The sequence below is a fragment of the Hyperoodon ampullatus genome (assembly GCF_949752795.1).
Source record: "Hyperoodon ampullatus genome assembly, chromosome: 1".
NCBI lineage: Eukaryota > Metazoa > Chordata > Mammalia > Artiodactyla > Ziphiidae > Hyperoodon > Hyperoodon ampullatus.
In genome coordinates this window covers 42,952,739-42,969,928 of record NC_136914.1, presented here as the reverse complement: position 1 = coordinate 42,969,928, position 17,190 = coordinate 42,952,739, and the positions used below count along the sequence as shown (strand labels likewise).

Sequence of the window (17,190 nt, the reverse complement as noted above, 5' to 3'; positions counted from 1 at the left end):
GTCAAAACCACTGGAGATTTATGCAGGTAAATAGTATAATCTGATTCTAAAAGTAAATTTATACAAATAATTTTGGCTATTCTGTGGTGAATGGATTTGAGGAGGGCAAAAATAGAGGCAAAGGGACCAGTTCCGGGGATACTGATATGGTCCAGTCAAGAGATGATAATGGTTGAACGGGAATGAAAGCAATGGATCTGGAAGGAGGGACATGCACACATTTTTGATGGATTCTGGAGTGGAGCTAATGGGCTTGTTGATAGATTTGGGAGCTTTCACGCATGAGAGAAGGCAAGGGATCAAGGATAGTTCTAGGTTTTTGACCTAAACAATGGGGTTAATGATGGTGCCGTTGACTCAATAACAACAAAATTAAGAATGTGACACCTCAGGTCAAAAAAACAAACAAAATTAGGCTCTGACCATATCCTTTCAGGCCTGGAACATGTGGGCTTAAGGTCCCACGACTGCTTCCCATTTCAGGGTTATTCTACTAATTGGAGAGCACAGAATCTCCAAATCCATCACATTTACACCCATATCTCAAGTGTGCACCAGAAGAAAGTCACTCTTTCTGATAATCAAGTGCTGGGCAGAAACAGCTTGTGCAGGTCTCGTACCTTCATGGATTTCTTCAGCTGTTTCGCATCAAACACTGCCGGTGGGGTCACGAGGGCCACCATGAGACACTTCAGGTGGCCAGAGAGATCACCCTTCAAGTCATCCTTCAGTTTCTAAAATTAAAAACCCAAAGAGAAAAGTATGAAATACTTCTCCTTTCTCTTCCTCCAAAGTCACCTAGTGAAAGACAAACACGAATGTATGAATTCAGACAAAAACATGCCCATCCACAGGAGATAAACAGAAATGGTGAAAATATTTCTATGGATATTAGTCTGCATTTTATGATCACTTCCAAAATATTCTGTTTTATAGATAGTTTTCTGAAGGGAAGCCAGTGAAGAAGGTTCTCTGAGGGCCAGATAGGAACTGTGTATTAAAATGCATTTCCCAGGCCCCTGATGCTCTCAATGCTTGGGTTGGGGTGAGGGAAGAGGAAGGGGAGGAGAAGCCCCGTAATTCACACCCAGCTTCACTGGGAGGTGCTCTAATCCTGCCTTGCTTCTCAGTAACTGCCAAAGAGTTTTGAAGGGAAAAGGGGAGGGAAGACAGTGCTTGGTCATTTGCCTCTGGTAAGAGCATGGAACTAGGAAGCATCAAAAGCAGTTTTCTGGCAACAATAGGGGAAACCCGAAATGTAGTAATAGGGGGACCTTACTTATTGATGCTCTCCTTCAGGAGTGTTTTTACATTACATAAGTACGGTCCATCTCCCCTGCTTGAAGGCAGGTAACATGGTTTCTGTTTTTGATATCCAAAGGAGTGTTATTGAATAATTATATTTCCTGCTCTTGATTATTTTCAGCTCTGAAACAGAGGCTGGAAGCCTCCCAGACTGCTATGACAATGTGGGTACAGACCAACATCTTCCATGACACTTGGGGGCCCAGCAGGGGCATGCTCCTGCCAAAACAAATGGGATGGAGCCACTGTAGTCATCATGGGGTGTTTCCTCTCCAAATGCTAAATTCCACCCCTATCTGTCCTCAACCCAAGACTTTCCAACTGAATCTTACTTCACATGCTCTCATTCCGTCCCACTGTGAGACATGGGTGTCACCCTTCAGCTCCATCCTTCCTCCATATTTTGGAAATCCTGAAAGGCCAATGGATCACTCACAATCCCTGTACATGAGTATGCTGCCTTGCCCAGAAGCTTGGCAATTCAGTTAAGTTGACAAAAGTTTACGGGGCACCTGCTCTGTGTTAGGCACTTAATTGGTGAGTTACACAATCCTTACCCCTAGGAAATCACTCCCTAATGAGAAAAACAGAAATAGTCAAAGTTAAGTTTCAATATAATATGTTAAGTATCTAATAAAGGGAACCCAGAGAAGGGTGTCTTAATGGAGCCCAGGGGCTCAGAGAACACTGTCAGGTGATGCCTCAGCTGCCTTGGATGGTCACTACACACTCTCAATTCTGGACCCAATACCTGACTGGTTTGTGTTTCCACCCTTTCCCCTACACAGTTCATTAGCCACAGAAGCTAAAATAATCTTCAAAAAATATAAATTAGGTTATAGTATTTCCTTTCTTACAAACCTCCAATTGTTCCCTATTGTTCTTAGAGTAAAATCTAAACTCTGCACCAAGACCCCAAGGTCCAGTATGTTCTAAGCCTCTCTTCAACCTCATCTCTTCCCTCTGTCACCCTTTACTGTCTATACTCCTGCCATATTAGAACTCTTCCTGTTTCTTAAGTACTCCCAGCTTGTTTTTGCCTCAGGGCTTTTGCATTTGCTGGACATTCTGTCTGAAATGCTCTTCCCCAGATCAAGCAGAGCAGAAGCCTGAGTATTGTCTAGTCTTCATTGAGAGTAAGGTAACAACCTGTCACTGACGTTTCTTCACCACATGATCTAAAGGAGCCATTCACCAGTCATTCTCTAGCATATCACCTTTTTTTTTCATATCATCCATTTTAATACTTTCATAGCACCTACCAATATCTGAATTTGTTTTATTTGTATATTTATTATTTTTCTAATAGAATGTTAGGTCCATTAAAGAGAGGAGACTCTGCTTTTTTTTTTTTTTTTTGCAGTACGCGGGCCTCTCACTGTTGTGGCCTCTCCTGTTGCGGAGCACAGGCTCCGGACGCGCAGGCTCAGCGGCCATGGCTCACGGGCCCAGCATGTGGGATCTTCCCGGACCGGGGCATGAACCCATATCCCCTGCATCGGCAGGTGGACTCCCAACCACTGCGCCACCAGGGAAGCCCGAGGCTCTGCTTTTTATTCCAGTGAATCTCCAATGTCTAGAATATCTCCTGACATAGAGTAGTACCCCACTCCTGACACACAGTAATTTATTATTGAACAAATAAACTGCTTGGAAAAAACACACAAAATGTTCTTGAATAGTTCTTGTATAGTTTCTGGTACTGAAGAAATATTCATCTGCTGAACAAATTTAAAAAAATAAGTCTATAATTACCTAAACATATTAAAGTTGGAAGAGAAATTAAAGATCATCTAAGACAGGATTTATCAGATAATTGATCAGATAATTCTTTATTGTGGGGGACTGTGTTGTGCACTGTAGGATGTTTAGCAGCATCCCTGACCTCTGCCCACGAGATACCAGAAACATCCCCAACTCTCCCACCAGTTGTGACAATCAAAATGTCTGGAGACATTGTCAAATGTCCCCTGGGAAGCAAAATCCTTCCCGGTTTATAGCCACTGATCCGAGGCAACTCTCCTTATTCAACAGGTGAAGATAACTGAGGCCCAGAAAGAGCAAATAACATGTCCAAGGCCACTCAGACAGTTAAGGGAAAAGACCAGGACTCCTATTCCAGGCTGTTGACTGGATACATAGGGTACTTTCTGTTACACTTGGCCTGAAACAAAAGATCCGTGGGCATAATCATATGGGAGCAGCCTTGATCCATTAGTGATTAGCCCTTTACTGCCTGTTATGTTAATGAAATCTTACCTTTCCATATGCTGCTTGATATTCCTTAGCAATCAGCTGCCGCTGTGCATTCGACCTCTCAGTCAGAATGCTAATGAGCGTTTTCTCATCGGTTCCTAAATGAAACGAAAATAATTGTATTCACCATCAACTCAAATATGCTTAATATCTGTTGTGAACAAAAGAAAAATGACTAATGGTCTGAAACAAATGCAGAGAGGAAGGCATTTTAATTTTTAATTTCCAGGTCTTACCAGGTTGGCATCTTTATTTCTTTGATTGCCTGGCTTTTGGAAAAGAAAATTGACTTTATTTGGATAGTTTAGGGGGAAGAAACCCATCATTGCCCAAATATTCCTATCCGTATGTCAGACAGAGGAAGTAGCACAAAGAACATACTGCTTTTGAAGTAGGTTTCTTCATCCTTCTGAGGTTCAGTTACTGTCTTATCACTTTATATCTTTCTATCTCCATATTTGATATAAAAGTCATTTTTTTTCTCTAGAAAAAAAGGAACTGACATTTATCAAGAACCTACCACACACTAGGCACTTTTATTCATTGTCATAGTTAATATTCACAGGGCCCTGGGCAGTAGGTATGATTAAGCTGTTCTAAAGATAAAGACACTAACATTTAGAAAACTTACCTCACTTGCCAAAGTCAGGCAGCTTTTAAGTGGCACAGCAAGAATCTGAACCCAAATCTCTTAATCCAAAACATTTATTTCTATCAGTGGTCCATACCTCTTTCAGGCATTTCAGACCCATATACTTAACCACCTGTTGTAAGTACAAGTAAAGGGCTGATGTTGGCCTGCCTGAAAATAACCTCCAGGTCACTATTTTTTTGGTAATTATAGTGTTAAGATAATGTGAGGAGTTGTGTCTGCTCCTTTGTGGTAGAGGACTGCCCCTGGGTTGGGGGCTGTGAGTTGGCTTCTGTCTTGGGCCTGCATGACTAGAATGGTATAAAAGATCCATTGGAATTCAAGGCTCAACTTCCCTGTGTTGAGGTGGCCCACACACACCTTGGCTCCATACACCCATGCCAGTGGTACACACTCTACATGAATGACGGGGCAAAAGAAACGGTGTACTTGATTAGCTGCTGGGACTCCTAGTGACAGAAGTTGCCCCACTGGGTCTTTGGTCTTGTATTCTTCTGCATAGTTAAGTAAACAGAGTTAGATTAACCCTCATTGTGCCCTGTGAGTCTGATTATCAACTTGGACCTATAAAGGTATCTGAGTTGGTGCACGACTAGACACCTCCAACTACAAGTATCTCAAACTCAGCTGCTCCAGGTTGGATTCATTCTATTTCTTCTCTAACTTGTCTTTCATCCTATGTTCCCTCACCAAGGACACCACTATAGATGCAGTCATACAACCAAAGATCCCGGGGGTCATCCTATACTCCTTTCTTTTCCTTACTCTCTACATTGTAACAATCACCTGCAACTCTTGGATTTGTCCTCTTCTCTGCCACTGTGCACTCATCATATTTTACCTAGAAACTTCAATAGCCTCCTAACTTGACCCCCTTATAATTTGTACTGTATATTACTGCCTAAGTAAAACTTTTTTCTAAGTAAATTTTTTTAATGCATCAGATCATGTCAGTCCCTTGGTTGAAATTCTAATGATTCTCTGTAACCTTCGGGATGAAGTTTAAGCCCCTTAGCTTGTGCACCAGTTAATTAGGACCTAGCTCCCACCTCATATTCTAATCTCCTACCCCCTTCTCTGCATCTCTATACCCTTTGCCACTAGACTCCAGACATAACTAACTACCCACAGTTACATGTAGGTTGTACGCCAGGCAATTTCTCCTCTCTTATTTCTGCACGTGCTACATGCTCAAGACCAGAAAGTAAACCAAGATGTCTCATGGTTCAGAGGCTGGATCTGACATGTCCCTAAGGCAAATGCCGCCATGACGCCTGGTTTTGGTGTTGGGAGTAGTGCTTACAAACAAAAACCTCCTTCTCAAAGAGGGCCTGCAAACCAAAATGTGTAAATTAGTGAAGAAACATAATGTTAAGGAAGAAAGACAAGCGATAGAATTTAAAGACCATTAATTCATTCAAATTGACATTAACTTCATGGAAACGTCTATTCAACCCTGTGTTTAAATAGGCAATCAAAGAGATAGATAAAGAAATAAGTTTCATTTAAAAATAGCAATAAAAAAACCTAAACAGGTAGAAATACAATAATATTACACTGATAGTTATAGTATAATTACTATTATGAACCTTAATAGTATAATTCATGGAACTTTACAAACTGACACTCAAATTCATAGGACAGGGCAAAGCCAGGAAAATCTCTTGCCTTACTAGACACTAAGTGTCATTATAAAATAATAATAATTATGTAATAGTCATAATAGTAATTAGGACAATGTTATATTGAGACAGTGAGAGGCGAACAGACCAGTGGAATGTAACAGAGAGCAGAAAAATAGCAAAACTTATAGGACAGCAGTGGCATTACAAATCACTGTGGCAAGGATGAACTCTTCAATTGATTGCACTGGGACAATTACATAGCCACTTGAGAAAAAAAATTAAATTTAAATGCCATTCACAAACATTAATTCCAGGCAGATTAAAGATCTCAGTGTGAAAAATAAGATTGTAAAAGTTTGGGGAGAAAATATAGGAGGATATCTTTATGAGCTCATCATAGAAAAGACACAATAAGTACAAATCATTACAAAAAATATTGGTAAACTTAATTTCACTAAAATTTAAAACTTCTATGCGATAAAAGTTACTGTAGCCAATATTAAAAGAAAATTACAGGGCTTCCCTGGTGGCGCAGTGGTTGAGAGCCCGCCTGCCAATACAGGGGATAGGGTTCGTGCCCTGGTCCGGGAAGATCCCACATGCCGCGGAGGGGCTGGACCCGTGAGCCATGGCCGCTGAGCCTGCGCGTCCGGAGCCTGTGCTCCGCAACGGGAGAAGCCACGACAGTGAGAGGCCCGCATACCACAAAAAAAAAAAGAAAAAGAAAATTACATTCTTGGAGAAGGTATTTTCATAGCTTGTAATTAAAAAAAAAACTTTTGTATCAGGGCTTCCCTGGTGGTGCAGTGGTTGAGAGTCCACCTGCCGATGCAGGGGACACGGGTTCGTGCCCCTGTCCGGGAAGATCCCACATGCCGTGAAGTGGCTGGGACCGTGAGCCATGGCCGCTGAGTCTGCGCGTCTGGAGCCTGTGCTCTGCAACAGGAGAGGCCACAACGGTGAGAGGCCCACATACCGCAAAAAAAAAAAAAAAAAAAAAAAAAGTTTTGTATCCAGAATTATTTTAAAAAATAAATTTTAAATTAAAAAGTAAAAATTTTTTCTTGCCAAGAACAAAGAAGACAACCCAACTGAAAAATGGATAAAAGATATGGAGGTGTAATTCATGGAAAAAGAAGAAAATAAAACAAGAAAGGATACTTAACTGTATCAATAATGGGGGATGGAGAGGAGGAAGGACAGAGATACAGAATGAGGTACAATTTTAGATCCACTCAATTGGAAAAACTGAATAGGATGACTGCTGCAAGTACTAATAAGAATACGGAGAAAGAGGAAGTCTCATATATTGCTGGCAGGAATACTAATTTGCATATTTATTTGAGAGAGCAGTGTGGCAAAATTTCTAGTTAATCTGGAGATGAACATTACCTTCAACCCAGACATTTCAACCGCTATATTCTAGAGAGGTGCTAGCAAATGTGCACAACAAGACATAAGCATGACTATTCAATGCAATATTTTTATATTGTAATAAAAAAGAATTGTAGGCAATTTAAGTGTTCCCTCACTATTCCCATCTTACGATGTAATAATTCAATAAACTATTCTGCAGTTAAAAATTAATGAACTAGAGCTAAACATATCAACATGGATAAATCTCAAAAACATAATGTTAAGGGACAAAAAAACAAGTTGCAGAAGAAAACATACGGTAGGATTTCAATGTATACTGTTTGAGCCCATGCACAACAATAGGTACATACATATGGAGTACAGAATTAAAAGTTTCATGGGAATAAATTCTAATTTAGAATGCTGTTTATCTCTAGGGAATGAGGTGGGAATGAGATCCAGGCAGAATCATCAGGGACTGTATCTATAATGATTTATGGTGATGATGATGATGATGATGATGATTGTTGGTAGCAGTGATGGTCACGGTAGTGTTTAGTATTAAGTAAACATGGCAAATATTAAGACATAATAAAGCTGGGTTCCCTATACTTTGCCGCATTATTTCATAATTTTTTAAAGTACCTTATAATTTCTCTAATTGAGTAAGGCAACTTGGCAACCTGAATCCATGCATTTTTAGCTTTAACTTCCTGATGTGCTTCAACATTAAAAAAGGAATTGTAAAGCATCACTCACCAATTCCTCTGATTGCCTTATGAATCGCTTCAGCATCCACTGATGCGCTAAAGCCGGGATAATCGCTCATTGTCCCTTGGTGTCCAACCTAGAAGAAAATATCTGACAGTCCCACTAGTCCAAAGTGACATCTTTATTTATGTTACATACGCATATTCCCATATGCCTACTGGAAACACACAACAAACCCATAATTTGCACACCTTCTTATCACTTCAGGAGTGGTTCAAGAGAGTCTCCCCACCCTAGATATGCAGGCAATATGACAGCTACCACATTTATAATAAGACCTCTCTTTTTCTTCTCTTGTGTAACAAATTGAAAATATAAAACATTCATTCTCTAGAGCAGTGAATTGTGTTAATCATGGTGATTCTGAAGAATATTTGCTTTAAAGTGATATCTTCATGAAAGCAGTGAGAAAGTGGAAATTTCCTACATCTTCTTTTTTCAAGTGATACTTCAAAGCTCTTCACTGTATCTCACCTAGAAGTAACTGCAGTTTATAGACTTCAAGATGTTTTAATTAATGTTGACCACCGTCCTTCTGAAAACCTACACCAAAGGATCCATAAATGAAAACCCCACTAGGACTGTCTGTTCTTAAGCTTTGTTTAATGGATGTACAATTGTGGCAGATAAATTCCCTTCTGAAAGCTCCACTGACATAGGTCTTCAAGAATAGCATGAAGTAAAAAATGCCATGATACTAATTTTAAGCACATAAACTAGAAACTTGTCAGTAAGCTGAGAAAGACCATCCTACAGAAGGAATAAAATATCTTAAAACTGCTTAAGAGAAATTGAGAAAAATCCAAGTAAACATGTACTTATATGGTACTTCCTAACTCTGAATAAAAGTCTGTCTAGGGCTTCCCTGGTGGCGCAGTGGTTGAGAGTCCACCTGCTGATGCAGGGGTCACGGGTTCGTGCCCCGGTCCGGGAAGATCCCACGTGCCGCGGAGCGGCTGGGCCCGTGAGCCATGGCCGCTGAGCCTGTGCGTCCGGAGCCTATGCTCCGCAACGGGAGAGGCCACAACAGTGAGAGGCCCGCGTACCGCAAAAAAAAAAAAAGTCTGTCTCTACAGTGACAGTGTTTTCTTTCTAACTGATGTTTCTATCCTATTACTGAGTGATATTGGCTCTGTTGTCTTGTGTTAATATGGCTTCATTTAGGCTCCCCTGAAGTGTTTAATATTTCCATGAAAGGACATTATCTTGTCACATTAAAGTGAATGGAAAATTAATGTTCTGGCACAGTAAAAAATGATAGTCTGTTGATTCAATAGATTGGATTGAACAATTTATTTCAATACAATCCAACATTGTTTCATCTTAAAGTACCCAAAATAAAGTTTTGATTCTAAAAAAGTAATTATAACAAGTTAGAAACTAATTGTAAATGTGCCTGATCTAAACCACCTGTAAGAAATCAGTCAATTCAACATAATTTTTGGAGAATTCTCTTTTTTCAAGGCTTAATAAATATTTTATGGATTCACACAGCCAAATGGCTTCATTTCAGTTCTATTCATTTATGAACTTTCGTGTTTATCTTATCTGTCCACCTTCCCTGTCTGGCATTTTAGAAGAACCATCACAATATTGGAGCATTTGAGTGCTTCGTGCCCAGCACTGTGGCACCTTTTATACATTAACTATAAGCTGCACAACAGCACCGATGAATGAGTAAGAATGACCCATGTCACGTATAAGACACCAAGATTTAAGGAGATTGGAGAATTTGCTCAAGTCCACATAGCTAGTTAAGGAGTAGAATTTAAAAGCAATTCTGAACATTGCAGCCCATTCCTAGTCTGTCTTAAAACGTAGTCTTGGTACCACCTGGGCTGACTCTTTTGTGAAATAAAATTCATATTTTATGGCAAGACAAGAAGAATTTAAACATAAACATTTTTTGCTGCCCTTTGGCCTCCTCTCTCCCCTCTACTGTGCACTGTGTATCTGCATTATGCATCGACCAAACCTCCCCCATCGGCAGGAATACCTGCTCAGCCATAAAGAGCAACATTCTCCCAGCACCAACAAGACAACTCCTTAAAAGATAACATTCCTTCTTGATCATGACCTACCACTTTGTACTTGCAGATCTGGATTGTGTGAACTGTCAATAATACGTCATTTAATGGACAGCCCTGTGTCTCAAAAAACTTATACAACTGTGCTTTGACTTCTAGAGGGTGGAACAGTTCTCAGAGCTTTCTGAGAGGCTATTCCTGGGTCATAATCCTCAGTTGGGTTCGAATAAAATTTTCCATTTCTTTCTTAGATCAGTTGATTGATTTGTTGATTAAAATGCATATGACCAGGCCCTGCCCTAGACATATGGAACCATGGTCTTTAGAAATGAGGTGTTAGACTGCACATGTTTTAGAAGCTTCCCTGGTGCTTCTGTGCCATGCAGATATTCACATGGCTGCTTTTGAATACAAAAGACAAAACTGTAGTCAGACTCTAATTATCCATGAATTATGAAAACTCAGGGTTTCCATTCTAGCTGTGACCTTTTCACTGCCCTCTGCTATCTATACATCAAAATATGCTGAAATTCCAATGCACAAAACTAGAGAAGGATGATATTCCCAATCCATCATGCAACTTACTACCTAGTAAGAATTTAATGGGGAGGAACTACTCGTTTGATTAAAAGGAAAAAAACTACACACATACACACACACACCTGTGTGAAAAATGGCACAGGACTTCTGAAATGGAATCTTAGTGAAATCTTTCAAAGTGCTTCAGTCATTTAAATGAGCAGTATATTCATTTGATAGACTTCATTGCCCAAAACATTCAGAAATAAATATATGACTTATGAAAAAAAATCTTACAGTAAAAGAAATTAATGGAATCTTTTAAAGTAATACATGTCAGGCAGTGAACAAGGTGCTTCACAGACATCTTATTCAACTCTTACCATGACCTTAAAGAAGGGGATTTTATTATTTCCATTTAAAAATGGAAGACGGGCTTCCCTGGTGGCACAGTGGTTGAGAGTCCGCCTGCCGATGCAGGGGATGCGGGTTCGTGACCCGGTCCGGGAAGATCCCACATGCTGCGGAGCAGCTGGGCCCGTGAGCCATGGCCGCTGGGCCTGCACGTCCGGAGCCTGTGCTCCGCAACGGGAGAGGCCACAGCAGTGAGAGGCCCGCGTACCGCAAAGAAAAAAAAAAAAAGGAAGAAACTGGATCTCAGAGAGATTATTTGCTTGACATAACTCTGCTACTAAGTACAGCCCCAGAATTTGAACCCACTTCCTTGCAACTAAAATGCCTTGAGGTCTCCACCACATCATAAGACCTCAGGAAATTCCATATTAGTGGCTCTCAAAGTGTGGTTCCTGGATCAGCAGCATCAGCATTGCCGGGGAACTTATTAGAGAGCAAATTCTCAGGCCCCACCACAGTCTTACTGCATCAACAACTCTGGGGCTAAGATTCAGGATGCGGGTTTTCACAAGCCCTCCAGAGGATTCCAATGCACTAACATGTTTGAGAATCAGTGCCCTATTTCGTTCTTAGCTGCCCAGAAAACCAAAACAAGATCGAGCAAACAAGTCATAGATTCTTTTGTGGGCGTGGAATAAGAATTTGATGATGAGCTCATTGTTTCAGGAATGTTGGCATTTTTACAGCCAAACCAAACTGCTTGCATCGCCTGCTCCATTGCAGGCTTAATTCTTTGACATTTAAATTACTAATCAATACTTGACTTAGTTTATTTCTATGAACCCTACTACCCTAATAAAGTGTCAGCGCTAGTGCAGGACATCATATGAATACTTGGCAAAGTCTTTTTTTCTTTTTTTTGCGGTACGCGGGCCTCTCACTGCTGTGGCCTCTCCCGTTGCGGAGCACAGGCTCCGGACGTGCAGGCCCAGCGGCCATGGCTCACGGGCCCAGCTGCTCCGCGGCATGTGGGATCTTTCCAGACCGGGGCACGAACCCGTGTCGCCTGCATCAGCAGGCGGACTCTCAACCACTGCGCCACCAGGGAAGCCCAATACTTGGCAAAGTCTTTTTATTTTTAATCATGCTTGATCAGATTTCCATCCACATCCCTTAAACACATTTAGTTGCTTTTCTTTTCTCAAACTTGACCTTCAGATGCCCCTAAAGGGAACATGATCCTGAAACCAGTTGGAAAATAAATTTACCGCAAGGAATGTCCAAATAAAGGGGGGAAACAACAGGAGCTCTTTATATTAATAACAATTGCTGCTACTCACTATTTGCTAAGCACATTTCCTGCATTAGCTCATTCAGTCCTCACAGTAAACTGATAAAGCAGATATAATAAATCCTATTTGCAGATGATGACTGTCGCCCAAGTTCTCACAGGCGGCAATTGGTCAGTCTTTGCTCCTAATGACTAGGCTAGGATGCATCTTTCTTCTTCATGCCTATTTAATTTTCCCTGACCCTCTAGAACTATCCTTCAGATGTCAGTCATAGCCCATGACACCTTGAAGCCACTGGTGTGGCCAAGCCACGCCTGGGGAGCTGTCTGCCACTACCCCTGAGAGACACCAGTCTGTCCTTGACTCGGGAAAGTCAGTCATCTCTATTTCTTTATGAAAGCGCACTGCGTTTGCAAGAAGTCAAACATTTATATTCAGAAGAATGGATGAAAGAGAAAAACACAGGGTGCCAATCCTGCTGACAAGGAACATATTTAAAGCCAAACACTCCAGAGCAAGAATAGCAGCTGCTGCAGGTACATTTTGAAGGTGAGGCAAAGCCAAATCCCGCATCACTTCCTAAAGCCCTGGAAAGGCCATGTCCCAAAATTAAGCTTTCAAATCAGAGCCTCATATAAACCTTCAGGACTTAGGAACTCTCTAAGAGCCAGGGAGAAATGATCACTCTCTGCTCAGTGTCAAAACAGTCTGCTGGGTCATGAGGATTTAGGATAAAAGGAAAAATGGAGTAGACTAAAATAAATAAATAAATAAAAGGATCAAAACTTGGAAAATATAAAACTTATTCAATTTTCCAGGAAAAAGTGGTTTTCAAAACCAAAGAAAGTCTACTATAAAAGGCCCTGAAATGAAATATGGTCAAGTGAGGCAGGTGGCATGGGTTGAATTGTGCCCACCCCTCCCCCTCGAGAAATGTTGAAGTCCTAACCCATAGTACTTCAGAAAATGACCTATTTGGTTATAAGGTTTTGGCAAATATAATTAGTTAAGATGAGGTCTTAACTAAGGATGGGCCCCTAATCCAATATGATTGGTGTCCTTAGTAGACAGCAATGTGAAGACAGAGACATACAGGGAAATTGTGAAGGGAAGGTAAAAGCAAAGATTGGAGTTGTGCAGCCTCAAGCAAAGAAGCACCAAAGATTGCCAGAGAATCAGAAGCTGGAAGGGGTGAGCAAGGACCCCCTACAGGTTTCAGAGGGAACATGGCCTGCCAACACCTTGATTTCAGGTTTCTAGCATCCAGAACAGTGAGACAATAAATTTCTCTTGTTTTAAACCACCCAGTTTGGGGTACTTTGTTACAGCAGCCCCAGGAAACCATACAGCAGGGAAGAAGCCAGAGAAAAGGCTTGGTAACCACTCAGGTCCTGCAGGGCAAAGGGTAGCATCAGGTAGCGTCGTTTTCTTTTCCCTCAGGCTGGCAGTGATCACTGCAGACAGAAGACTCCCATCACCACTGCAGGCTCGCTCTCCACCTGGGGCCAGTAAAGAGAAGCAGGGCATGGGGAAAGCGTGGACTGGCAGCCTCAGGGATGCCCGACAGGAGCAAGAACGCCATTATGGCTTTGTCTGCATGCATCTAAGAGGTTCAAGGGAGATGGCTGCATTTCTTCCTGTGCTCACTCAAAGGAGAAAATACCCACACTTGCCAGCTTTTCTTGTTCTGATTTCATCAGGGGAGTCCCAGAGCCAGAGTACTGGAATGTGATAACATTCCAGTGTTGAGCTGGAGTAGAAAGATGAATATGACTCAGAAATTAGGGAAGATGGGGACAAACAAGCGATTTATGTTGTGTTTCTATGAAACACAGATTATAATAAAGAGAAACCCAGATTCCTTAGAAGCATGTGTCACTCAGGGTTAACCCAGCCAGACCCCTGCCTTCTTCTGCCTCCTGGGCCTCTCCTTTGTTGGCTCCTCCCCTTTGGCTGACATCTATAAAGTAGGTTCTAAAATGGAAAGTCTCTTTCTCTTTTCTTTCCCTCTACTCCTGCTGTGGATTATTTCTGCCACTTCCCCTTCTATATGCAGACAACTCCCACAGCTGTATTCCCAGCCCAGACTTCTATTTTGAACACTGGTTATATCTCATGTATCAACTCATTATTTCCTTTCAAAATGATTTCTTCTACCATGTATGGTAGTTACTTGTACTTTATACATATTTGCTCATTTAACCCTCAGAACCCATCCTATTATGATCCCATCTTACAGGGGAGAAGACTGAGGCACTGAGAGTTAAAAGACTTGCTGATAGTCACATAACTTACCTGTGGCACAGCCAGGATTTGAACCCAGGCAATCTGGCTCCACTGTCTGTGCTCGTCCCCAGTTTGCTCTTCTTCTTCAATCCCTTTAAATGGCACCACCCACCACCAGAAACCTGGGGGTCTCCTTCAATTCCTTCTCTTTCCATCCAAATGCAATCATCTGCAAGACCTGATGAGACTACTTCAAAACAAAGAATCTCCTGTGCACTTCTCCCCACCTTCTTTGGCACTCCTGTCATCCAAGTCACCATCATTGCTCCCCTGGGCATGGACGTCTTCCCTAGTCTCCCTTCCTGCTTCCTTCTATGCCTACCTCTAGCCATTTCCCACATTTTCTAGCAGCCCAGAGATCTGTGAAAGATCTAAGTCAGGTCATGGCATTCTCCTACTGGACACCCTTCTCTGACCTCCCATTGGATATTCAATAAAGTCCAAACTCCTTGCCCTGTCCACGCAGCTCTGCAACATCTGGCCCAACCTTCCCTGTCACCCTCACCTGGAGCCAACTCTCCCTTTTCCCATTCCCACTTCAGCTCTCCAAAACTCCAGCTGATCTACTGTGATCTCTTTCTCATCTTCATGCCTTTGTGCTGTTCCCTCTAGCTGGAATGTTTTCCTACCTTCAGTCTTCTGATTAAGGGCCATCTTCTCTGACAGGTCTGCCCCAGGCCACTTGAGCCTGACTTAACAGGGTCCTCTCCTGTTATTCTGTCTCAGCACCCTTTCTCCCTTAGGGCACTCAGCATTCCTCAATATCTGTTTATATCTGTGTCTCCACCTCCTCTAAATTAAAGTTCCAGAGGGCAGAGACCTTTTGTTTTACTCACAGTATACCCAGCTCCTGGCCCAGTGCTCAGCCTCCAGCTAGGGGCTTAAAAAATAACTGTGAGTGAGTCTGCTGGAAGTAGATGGAAGCAAGACAATGATATCCCAAGGTGTGGGCTTTCTCCGAGGTCTACACTAGACAACTGGCTGTCTGATGAGGTTGCTTCCTTCAAATATTGACAGTCTAGAAATCAAACTGATCATTGTATCTTGGTAGATTTGGAAGATGCCCAGACTACATAAATGACCTCTTTCAGCACCAGAAGCTATGCTAAGTCTTTCAATCTGGTTCCACAAGCCCAGATGGATGCCTGGTGCACCTGGGATGTTTCCAGTGATTCTATTGTATCTTCCTTCCTGTCTCTGCAAGCACTCAGCATTTCTCTGTCAAAGGCAGCAAACCCAACTACCTGGATTGAGCTTGAAACACTGGGCCCCTGAAAAGACTTCATCAACACAAACTTCTTTCTCAGAATCATTTTCATTATTTGTTTGCAGCAGATTATAAATAAGCTGTATTCATGTTCTTTTGAGTCATATAGCACCAGTGTCTGAGAATTATTTTTTTGTACCACAATCAAAGTCAGGAGCTTATCTTAGCTAAGACTTCATGACCAAATTCTCCTCTCGGCCAAGGGCCACAGAGAGTTGAAGACTATTCTGGCCACATCCTCAGCTCTGTGCACATCTAACTTCATCTTACGGGGGAGACACCTGCATTTAAGGGACCTTCACTCTAACTGTGGAAGATACAGGGAACTTGGCTCACTGAAGTGAGGAATCTGGCTTCATCACATCTTCTTGGCTGGAGAATGGTGGCTGGCTTGGCAGAATTTGGGGAGTACAGTGGTGACACTCACTCTCCTCCCACTTCACTTCTATGGGAATAGGGATCCACCTGAGAGGGACTAAGATCAGGAACATTTACTGTTTGTAACATCCTGGGAAGAAGGTTTCTTGCATCGATGACCAAAGTCATTAATGCTCATGTGATATGATGTTAAATCATGGATTTCGTATGAGTATGTTTGTTGTTAATCCTCACAACAAGTTGCTACAGATTTTAAAATATTTCCTAATGCAAAGTAAACCTAGACAGTGGAAACTTCTTCTACAGTTCATGCAAAGGCTGTCAGGACTACAGGGATTCTTTGTGGCCCTTGGAGGACCCTGAAGTAACAAAAGAAGAGAATTGTAATGCTCCCCCAAATCTCCTTGTCCCCCTCCTATCACTTTACTGGGGTTTTCTTATTGCTCTTCTGTCTCAGAGCTTTATACCTGCTGTTCCCTCTGCCTGGATGGTCTTCCCCTAAATATCTTCCCAGCTCACTGCCTCACTCCATGTTGACTTCTGCTCACATATCTGAGCAGAAAATAATGTACCCTATCCCTCTCATTCTCCACCTCTGCTCTTCTCCAGGGTACTTAAAACTGACTTAATATACTATACACTTATTTCTTTATTAGCTCTCTTCCCTAATAAAATCAGAGGCATGTAAGCTCCACGCTTTTTTATTTCTCTTTCCCTGCTGTATCCTCTGAGCCTAAAAGAGTATCTGGCACATAGTAGATGCTTAGTAAATATTTGCTGCATGAATAAATGAGTACAAAATGCTTTCTTGTTCTGGGTCTTGTTTTCTTTGATAATTCTCAAATGCCATTACCAGACTTTTCAGAGCTCCATGCCATATCTCAAAAATCTGACAAATGCACTCTTCACCTTTTGTAAATCCTGTTCACGTGAGACTGTCACTACTCTTATTTAAACATGCCTCCAGAACCTAGGCGAGGTATTTAATCAAACACAAATAGTTGAAGATGAAAGGAGCAAAGATCTGAGAATGGAGGAAGGGGCAGACTTGAGAAATTTCTACCCTTTTGATTTACTCTCTTAATTCACGTGAGACCTCTGT

At 41.8% G+C, this 17,190-nt stretch overlaps 1 protein-coding gene across 1 annotated transcript in view; it reads right to left on the bottom strand.

Moving 5' to 3' along the window:
* The window catches only part of ANXA3 (annexin A3), a gene marked incomplete at its 5' end in the record, with an annotated part of 38,784 nt that extends 25,045 nt beyond the window's left edge, over window positions 1–13,739 (bottom strand). The window contains 5 exon segments of the mRNA XM_079710519.1: window positions 621–734; window positions 3,565–3,659; window positions 7,954–8,041; window positions 8,045–8,084; window positions 13,657–13,739. Of these exon segments, the coding sequence (XP_079566645.1) occupies window positions 621–734; window positions 3,565–3,659; window positions 7,954–8,041; window positions 8,045–8,084; window positions 13,657–13,739 (420 nt within the window).
* Window positions 13,740–17,190: the final 3,451 nt, after the last annotated feature.